Source organism: Canis lupus, chromosome 26 (genome assembly GCF_003254725.2).
Source record: "Canis lupus dingo isolate Sandy chromosome 26, ASM325472v2, whole genome shotgun sequence".
In the NCBI taxonomy this organism is placed as follows: Eukaryota; Metazoa; Chordata; class Mammalia; order Carnivora; family Canidae; genus Canis; species Canis lupus.
Window position 1 is genome coordinate 32411164 of NC_064268.1, and position 10513 is coordinate 32421676.

Below are 10513 nucleotides of genomic sequence, written 5' to 3' on the forward strand. Positions count from 1 at the left end.
TTTAGTTTTTTTAAAATTAATTAATTTATTTATTCATAATAAATGTTATTTATTTATTCATAAATAAATTCATTTATTCATATATATTTATATTTATATAAACGAATAAATATAAATATTATTAATATTATATATATAGAGAGAGAGAGAGAGAGAGAGAGAGCGCAAGCACAGAGACCCAGGCAGAGGGAGAAGCTGGCTCCCTATAGGGAGCTCGACATGGGACTCGATCCCGGGCCTCCAGGATCATGTCCTGGGCTGAAGGTGGTGCTAAACCTCTGAGCCACCCGGGCTGCCCAGCCCTTGTGGTTTTGAACGGCTGCTAACATATGGGTCCCAAGTGTGTCTCCTCTGCCTGTGTCTTCCCAATATTTCTGGCGTGGCTGTTCTGGCAACCCTGCCTGTCTCTGACTCGACTTCAATTTTAGCAACTCTGAGGGATGACCGCCCCCATCTGAAGCCACCTTCCTGTAAATCTTAGAGACACCACATAAACCATATCTTAGGTCAAACTCTGAAAACGTCAACCTTTGATGAAAACCCATCCAGTTGTATTTTGGCCCATGTGAGTATCAACAAAAGGGGAAGAAATTTAGTTTGTAGAGATAACATGCTTCCAACAGCCAAAGGCCATCCTTTGCTGGATTTCCTTAGAATAACCTAGGCCGGCATCTTTCTTTCCTCTGCTAGGTTAGTAAGGCAGAGGGGAAGGGTTTTCAAAGTGTTGGAATGACAGGGGAGCTCTCAGTGCTGCCTTTAATTCTACGGTTGCTGCAACATAGTTCACCTGAGAAAGCAAGGAACTTTCCTGGAAAGCAATAAATCAATTGCTCTAAGTACCAAAGACATTGATACATATGTCCTTCGATTTTTTGTTTTTTTGTTTTGGTTTTTTGTTTTACACTCCTGAGTCCAAATGATACTGAAATTTATTTTTAATATTTTATGTTGGATTGCATCACCATGCTTATCTATGTAGCATTCATAGATTAATTGCAGCAGGCAGACATATGAGGTCCCTCTAATTGAATTCAGATCAAATCCAGACATTTCTCTAAGATTATAATTACACTGTGCATGCTGCAGTGCTTTGGAGAGCTTTTTGGAGACATAATGGGTTGATGAACCTAAGTTTGAAATGGAAGGAAAACCCAAGAGAAGATGGTTTCCTTCGTACATGTGCTGGTACACATTCAGTCCTGCCTATACTTAACAGTATTCGATAATCCAAGGAAGATGGATTTCATTGGATAATTTTATTTTTTTTTATTTTTATTTTTTTCATTGGATAATTTTATTTTATTTTTAATTTTTTTTCATTGGATAATTTTAAACTGAAAGTTTCCCCTATCCTAAATTATACAAGCTAGAGAAAACTCAGACTATATATTTAAGACTTATAAAAATATTCAACTCTGGCAAGTGTAAAGGGTTCAATCTTAATTTTCTTAATTTATTCATCATTGAGGAACCATTAATACAAGCTCTTTAAATTTTTAATGTGAAATTTTATAATCAGTACCTGTCAGTAAACTAGAAAGGAGATGATCTGATTTTCATACATAATTTAATGATCTATAAATGAGAACCTAAAATAATAGAAATTGAATAGTTGTTGGAAGATCAGATTCAGGTCTTAGTAACTGATATATTTAATGGAATAGCTTAAGTCCAATCTAACAAGTCCTTAAACAGAACATTTTACAGTTAGAACCATAATACTTTGCCCATTAAAACCATACATATGCATTTTTTAAATTTTATTTTATTTTTTTTTAAATTATTTATTCATGAGAGATGTGGAGAGAGCGAAAGAGAGGCAGAAACACAGGCAGAGGGAGAAGCAGGCTCCATGCAGGGAGCCCAACGTGGGAATCGATCCCGGGACTCCAGGATCACGCTCTGGGCCGAAGGCAGGCGCTAAACCACTGAGCCACCCAGGGATCCCCATATACATTTTTAAATGGACATAGTCACAGTCATTTGTAGTCCCTAAAACAAAGTCATGATCGAATAAGTATTTTGTCATTTGTCAATTTAATGTGTTGGCATTGTTTTTATAAAGATCACTGCAGGTGTTTTGATCATTACAGGTGTTTTCTTAGCTGCTTCTTATTTACATTGCCCAGTTTCAGGAAACTGAAACTTGGGTAATTTAGCCTAGGACTTAGGACTGGCGAGTATTTGGTGAGCTAGAGATGAACGCATGTGTTCTGACCTAAGTCAACTTTCCAGGACACCGTAGATACCGATATCAGTAAATAGGCACATCTGTAGAGACCATCATTTGTTGATCTATTAAAATATGTTGTCACACAATCCAAACATAACCCAATAACCTTTCTTCTTACCATTACTTCTTCAATCCTATTACACGGTTTAAGTTTTCCTTCCTGTACAAGTGTTGTTTTTAAAATTTTCTATGGGAAAATGTAGTTTAAAAGATTGAGGATTAGGGGTTGAGACCTCTAATTCCAGACCTCCAACCTATATTCTAAATGGCCTTAAGTCATTTTGCCTCTTTTGGTTTTTCCTGAATTATGTGAAATAAGGGAGTGAGACTAGTATTAGAGGTTCCTGGTCCTGGCTGTGTATTGAAATGTGGGCAGCGTGTGTTTTAGAGGCACTTGTTAATAATGGCAGAGTGGTTATTTAAGAAAAAAAAAATCTTAGAAATGCATGTAAATTCTTTTTATTTTTTGAAAGATTTTACTTATTTATTCATGAGAAGCACAGAGAGAGAGAGAGAGAGAGGCAGAGACACAGGCAGAGGGAGAAGCAGGCTCCATGCAGGGAGCCCGACGTGGGACTCGATCCCAGGACTCCAAGATAATGCCCTGGGCTGAAGGCAGCACTAACCCGTTGAGCTACCCGGGCTGCCTTAAATTTTTTATGAAGGAAATCACATCTGGGGTTTGCTTTCAAATAGTCTCCAGAAAGAAGGCGGGGGGAGGGGAAGAAAACCTAAGGAAAAGAAAAATGAAGGAAATAGGAGAAAAGGAACACCCCCCTCAAAAAAAAAATGAAAGTTTGTAATCTATAAAACAAGATGGTGCATAACTGTTGACACTGGTTAATTAGTACATGGGTTAAATCTCCATACATTTTGTAGGGTTGCAAAGTTCAATTAAGAACCAACTGTTGTGGGGATTCCCGGGTGGCTCAGCGGTTTAGCACCTGCCTTCGGCCCAGGGCATCATCCTGGAGTCCTGGGATCAAGTCCTACATCATCGGGCTCCCTGCATGGAGCCTGCTTCTCCCTCTGCCCCCCCACCTCTCATAAATAAATTAAAAAAATGTTTTTTAAAAAACCAACAGATTTGGCTTAGGCTCCAATTCTACGAATTCTAGAGACTCTAATCCAGTACTCTGAATCTGTGGTTTCAAGTGTGGTGTCCAGACCTCTGACATCACCTGGGCACTTCTTCGAAATGCAGATAATCAGAATCCGCTCCAGAACTACTAAATCAGAAATCCGGAGTGACAAATGAACCATCGTGTAAGATTTTAATAATAGGACACTCTGGGTATGGAGTTTGTGGAAACTGGGCCCCAGTGATTAGTGCTTTTAGAAAAACATCCATGTGACTCTGCATAAAATTGAGAACCACATCTCCAGGAGGCCCTATTTTAGGTCTGTAGGTCTTTCTAATACAGAGGTAGCATGGAGAACCCCTGGACAAACTGATCTCTGACCTCAAGGCCCCTAAAATTTCATTTAAAAAGAAAAGTTGAAATTCAATAAAAACTAGAATACACACACCTTACCCCTTGGGTTTGTTTTGTTTTGTGCTACAGGTTCCTCAAAAATAAGGAAAATGATTTTCATTGAATATTAAATAAGCTAATACATATATAAAACTTTAGACTAGTGCCCAATACGTGAGCTAAATAAACGTTAAGTTTTAGTTTCTGTTACTCACTTATATTACTTTGCAAATGTCCTCTGAAAATTTTACTATGAGAAAGGCCATAAAAATTACTTCTTAGAAAAATTCCATTTTGTACTTTCTAATGTGACTTATGCCAGTAACCAAGAAATTGCTTACTTGTAATGAAATTAATATTTTCCATAAATATTAACTCTTCTGTAAAGCAAATAATAGTAAGTCTTTTATCCCATCACTTTGGCAGACCTATATCAACATTTATTTCCTTTATAACTGATGGCGAGGTGGGTCAAAACCATTGGAATGACATTGTTTCCAGTTATGTAGAAACGAGAAGAATTTAAGCTTACCATTGTATCTCAGTGAGTAATTCTGTAATTACCTAAATGGATTCACTTTCCTTCAGTGCTGAGCCACGGATCATTATCTACTTCAAAATATTTTAGCTATAATTTTACATTTACTTTAAGTATCTGTCTCTAAAATAGGGTGATATGAACCCATAGGTTAGCCAAAGATGGCATTTTGATCACTAAAATTTTGATTTTTTTTTTCAGGTAAGTATGGGATTTGTTTGTCATTATTTCTTGTTTTACATTATTCACATTATTCCCCGTTTTACAAGTCCTTTATTTTTTTTTTTTTTTTTTTTTTTTTTTTTTTTTTAGTTTAAAAACATTTTATCTTTCTCAAAAATTGTATATTGTGGTCATAATTATGTGGTCATAATTGTATATTGTGGTCATTTTATTTTATTTTATTTTTTTTTTCACTCCATTCTATTTTTTTTTTATTGGTGTTCAATTTACTAACATACAGAATAACACCCAGTGCCCGTCACCCATTCACTCCCACCCCCCGCCCTCCTCCCCTTCTACCACCCCTAGTTCGTTTCCCAGAGTTTTACAAGTCCTTTAGTCTGTCATTAGCAAGTTGTAAAACATTAAACTCTGTGGGTGTAAAGTTTCTTCATCTGTAATACAAATATTTGGCTGAATCATTCTAAAGCCTAAGATGCTCAATAATTTTAATGAGAAGACAGCTGGCTTTTGTTGTAAATACATCCACAGTTAGTTTTATGACCTTTGATAAGTCATGTAAGCCTCAATCCCCACCTATGTAGGAGGGAGGATGGACCTAACGATCTCGGAAGTCTTTTAAAGTGCATGTGTATCCACCCAGGCTCCACCGGTAGACTTTGAAAGCTACAGAATCCGATAAGCAAATAATATTTTAAAGGTTTTATTTGAAAGAGTGAGTGGGAGTGAGAGCATCAGTGTGGGGAAGGGCAGAGAGAAGCAGACACCCCACTGAGCAGGGAGCCCGACATCGGTCTCCATCCCTGGACCCCAGGATCCTGACCAGACACTCAACTGACTGAACCACCCAGGCGTCCCCAAGCAAATAATTTTGAAAGGCTGGTGGTTTGTGGGAGCCAAGTTTATCATTGCTGGAGGGAGAAGTCTAGAACGGTCTGTGCATGATGAGCTTCTCTTTAGCTCACTGTAGATCTGGTCAGGTACATGGAGAAACACATGCAGAGAGAGATGTGCCTCCACTAGTGAGCTCACTAGGACTCAGACAAGGAACATGTTACAGGAGCCTGGAAAATCTGATTTTTCCAGAAAGCTAGAAAGTTCAGAAAACAAAGCCCACAGTCGTGGGGTTATATGAAGGGGACTCAGATGATTCCTGAAAGAGCTCCTGATGGCCAAATATGGAACGATGTGCACAATAGATTGACCTTGGTTAGTATAACCCAGAGTATAAAATAAATATCCTTACACCCATGCTGATAGAAAGAAAGAATCGAATAAGCAAGTGAGGAAGAGAAGATAAGCTTCTCCTATGGAAGAACCACAAAAAATATTAGGAGTCCTCCAGTCTCTGGGGGGATGAAGGGATGTAACTCCCCCTCGTGAAGTGGGGCCTGGTAATGACTTCTCTACAAAAAGTACTATATGAAAAGGCAGGAAAATATGTTTATGGTGGATAAACCTGAACAGATGAACAGGGCACATTACCTCTGTGGTTGTCCTCCCCAAAACCAGAACCCCCAACTGAACCATGGGGAAACAGTTAAAGGATCTCAGCTGAGGAGCATTCTACAAAATACCTGACCCATATACTTTAGAATTGTCACGGGCATCAGAAACAAAGTTTGAGAAACTGTCACAACAAACATGACAACAAACGCGTGGTGTCCCAGATGGCAGGCTGGAGCGATGAAAGAGTAAGAAGGACCTTGGGTATCAACTAGAAAATCTAAATAAAGCATGAACTTAAGATTAAGATAGTAGATCGATACTGATTCATAGTTGTGACAAATGAACCGTCGTGTAAGATTTTAATAATAGGACACACTGGGTATGGAGTATGTGGAAACTCTGTCCCCAGGTTTTCTGAAAATCTGAAAATATTCCAGGGCACCTGAGTGGTCCGTCGGTGAAGTGTCTGCCTTCGGCTCAGGTCATGATCTCAGGATCCTGGGATTGAGCCCCACATCGGGCTCCCTGCTCAGCGAGGAGTCTGCTTCTCCCTCTCCTGCTGCCTTCCCGCTCCCCCGCTCCTGTGTGCTCGCTCTATCAAAATCTCTAAATAAAAATATCCCCGAATTAACATTTTTATTAAAAGAGTTGAAAATGCTGAACTCAACTACTAACTCGGGATTTATAATGTATTCACCAGTTTGCAAGATACCAAAGTTTCCCCCCACCCCCGGGTGTTTATTTTAAAATTTTTTTCATAAAGACATTATTTTTGGGTATTTAAACTCCTCCTAGACTTCAAAGATAGTACACGAGTACTGTTTGAGATGCTGGCTTTGAGACAGGAATGGAGGTGACTGGAAATTACAGTTGAGAGTTGAAGAGGCTCTGTGGGTATCTTGATAACGTGTTCCTCTCGGGAGGCAACTCCCCAGAATGCCAGAAGGGTCCCTCCAGGATTGCAGAGACATTGGGAAATCTGGCTTCCTGGGAGATGTGCATGGGTTTTGAGGTTTTGAACATGTTCTGTAAGGATGTCCTGTATTTCTATTTTTAACTTCACTCACAACCGTCTTCCATTCGTCCTCTTATCAACCACCCCCTTGATGCTTCAGAGTGACGTTGTTGCAAATTAGCGTGAAGATTAGATGCGAAACTGTACAGCCATCGTTGAGAGAGAAGTAAGCAAGGATGTATTCTAGGGAGGAGTTATCTTTTGAAATGGGAAAAAAAAAATTAGTAATTTTGCTGGCTTGTTTCAAGCAGGAAAGCACAGCTGAATATTCCCTACCTCCTCCCCACCTCCCCACCCAGCTGACAGCTCTTCAGTTCACCTCCCTCTTGCAGACAGCCTGCCACCGTCTGCCCCTCACTTTCCCTACACTCTCCCTCAGGGAAGCTGAAATGTCAGCTCTGACTCTGCAAGAGATTGATTCTCCGTCCGGCCTTCATTTCGGCTTTACACCATTCCTCACTCTGTTGTTTGGATGTGCGTATGCAGTTATATTAACACAGCTGTAAGAGAGGCATGCGATCGGTGTTTTTTAATCCAGCTCAGTCGTCTCCCAGAATTAGTCAGGGAGGGAACTGGTTACCTATGGTGGTCTGATTCCCCTCCCTGCCCTCTACCTATTAAGAAAAAAAAAAAAAAAAAAAACAAGGCAGGACAGCTTGCAGATTTCCGGTGGCTCAGTTCCAAGTGATGGGGAGGCATTGAGGTTGAATCCATTCCTACAAACTACTTGGCCCTGCTCTACCTGTCAGATCAGTGAAGTTTAGGGAATAGGTTGCTTTTCACTGTAAAAATCAAGTGTACAATAGATTATGGTGGAGAAAACTTCCATTTAATTTTTCGGTGAAAATATGGTTTCTGGGGGTATGAGCTTTTGATAACCAATGTTAAGTTCCCATTCACATCTACTCGGATGCTGATGGAAAGTCTCTGTGATTATACCTATAGGATAACATTCAGGAATTGAAACCTGCTTAGTAACCCCACAGAATATCCAAACCTGAATTTTGTTTGAAAATCCTATGTGAAAAAAAAGAAAAAGAAAAGAAAAAAAGAAAATCCTATGTGAGACCTGTCCTTCCAGGTGGATAGAAGTCTTATTTGGGATCTCACTGGAGCTGAGAACAAATGAAGCCATCACTTAGCCTTGGGGTCGGAAAGTCCAAGAAGAGTCACAGGGGGCTGACCCGTGGAAAGGGATCAATGGAAGAGTAACACTGATCAAAATTAAGCGCAGAAATGCAGATCGACCCTAGATAAGGATCTGTTCCTAAGAGTTATTAGACATCTGCGTAGAATCCAGTAGACTAATGTGGCTGAAAAAGGATGATAAACATAAGAGGGGGGGCACAATTTATAGAAATTATGCCTTGTGGGAAAGACTGATATTTCACCTGTTTGTAACAGGAACATCAGGCAAAAATCCTCCTGTCCAAATGACAAAAGTTAGGAAGAAAGTGGTGTCAGGAGCAGCCCTCTGCTTCACAGGGTGTTTTCCTTGAGGAAGCAGACGTGAGCTCTGATGTAGAAGCAGGTTGTGCATTCAGCAATAAAATATTGGAGTCAATGCATTTTATTTTTTTAAAAAGATTTTATGTATTTATTCATGAGCAACACTGAGGTCAAGACCCAGGCAGAAGGAGAAGCAGGCTCCCTGTGGGGAGCCCGATGTGGGACTCGATCCCAGGACCCCCAGGATCATGACCTGAGCCAAAGGCAGATGTTCAACCCAGGCATCCTGGACCAAGGCATTTCAAATAATACCCATAAATGACCTAAGAAAGAAGACCTATTTAGCTGCAGTCAGAAAAGGAATACGAGGCAAGCAAAGACCAATAGTAACTAAGCCAAAACTTGGCATCTGAGAACGTTTTATTAAGGAGAACGTCGCGTTCTCATCTACGAAGTCCTAGATTCCAACAACTGGTTCCTCAGGAAATGTGACAAAAGTTATCAAGGCTGGAGAGGAATGATTCTGTTACATTAAACTGGAAACCGTACAGAATTAAATACAGAACGCGTATTTTTGTGTTTGGGGGTCTTTCTCCTGTTTGGAAATTTGGCAAATAAATTGCTAATGCTTTTTATAGATACTGCCCCATAATCGGAATGCGCTCCAACAAGACAGGTCAGTAGGAGACTTTATGGCTTGTGGCAGCTGCATATGTTTATAAGAGTCCTTCAAGTATCACGGAGTGATGTAGGCTAAAATCAAACTAGCCAGCTGTCTCCTGTATCCTAGTTGACAGCTAGGGGATATGTTGTTAGTGAATTCCCGTATGTCAAGAATTCTCAAACTTGTCTAACAGTAGATTTTCCCCGTTCAAACAAAGCATTTTCTGTGGCTGCCACGTAATCCCCAACAAAGGGGATTGCCTACAGAAAGGAGAGAGTGCCAAGTTCCAGTTGTGTGTCCTGGGCCAGAATGCACAGCCTATGGCCTGCAACATCACACCCCTGCGTAGAGCCACAGTGGAGTGTGTGAAGGACCAGTTTGGCTTCATTAATTATGAAGTAGGAGATAGCAAGAAGCTCTTTTTTCCATGTGAAGGAAGTTCAAGATGGTATTGAGCTACAGGCTGGAGATGAAGTGGAATTCTCGGTGATTCTCAATCAGCGCACTGGCAAGTGCAGTGCTTGTAATGTTTTTTGTTTTTTTTTGTTGTTTTTTTTTTCAGAGGAAAGAAAGGTTTCATACAACACAGTATCAAAAAAAAGTAAAAGGAACACACTAAATGCACAAACTGGTGGCAAATAAGTCCATAGCCTATTGTGATAGGTCCTTCCAGCATCGATCAGGTTTCTTCTCCATCTGTTATCTCAAGGTTATTTCCAGATGTGGCGACTTTTGAATAAGAGTCTCTCACAGTAGGGTGGACGGGTTTCAATCATTAGTTTCTGGATCTGTTTGTGCCCTGTAGGCATCCACCTCGGCATCCAGGTGTCCTTTTGTTTTCGACATGTATGCATCCAACTGGTTGTCCAGCTGCTCCTTGGTCAGCACAGGGCGAGTGAGGGCACCTGTCCCTCGTCCACGGCCAGCGGACCAGGTTCAAGGCATTTGTTGCCATTGGAGATTACAACGGACACGTGGGTCTGGGCGTCAAGGGCTCCAAGGAGGTAGCCACTGCCATCCGTGGGGCCATCATCCTGGCCAAGCTTTCCATCGTCCCCGTGCGACGAGGCTACTGGGGGAAGGAACAAGATCGGCAAGCCCCACACTGTCCCATGCAAGGTGACTGGTCGCTGTGGTTCTGTGCTGGTGCGTCTCATCCCTGCCCCCAGAGGCACTGGCATTGTCTCAGCCCCTGTGCCCAAGAAGCTACTGATGATGGCTGGTATTGACGACTGCTACACTTCGGCCAGGGGCTGCGCTGCCACCCTGGGGAGCTTTGCCAAGGCTACTTTTGATGCTATCTCCAAGACCTACAGCTATCTCACCCCTGATCTCTGGAAAGAGACTGTGTTCACCAAGTCCCCCTATCAGGAATTCACTGACCATCTTGTAAAGACCCACACCAGAGTCTCCGTGCAGAGGACCCAGGCTCCAGCTGTGGCTACCACATAGTTTTATACAAGAAAAATAAAAGTGAATTAAAGCTTGTTAAAAAAAAAAAAAAAAA

At 41.0% G+C, this 10513-nt stretch overlaps 1 protein-coding gene across 1 annotated transcript; it reads left to right on the forward strand.

Moving 5' to 3' along the window:
• Window positions 1–8999: 8999 nt before the first annotated feature.
• LOC112656238 (40S ribosomal protein S2-like) lies at window positions 9000–10513 on the forward strand. The gene is given in 3 exon segments (XM_049101776.1): window positions 9000–9018; window positions 9907–10085; window positions 10087–10513. Coding segments are annotated over 3 exon segments (570 nt in total). The 3' UTR covers window positions 10459–10513.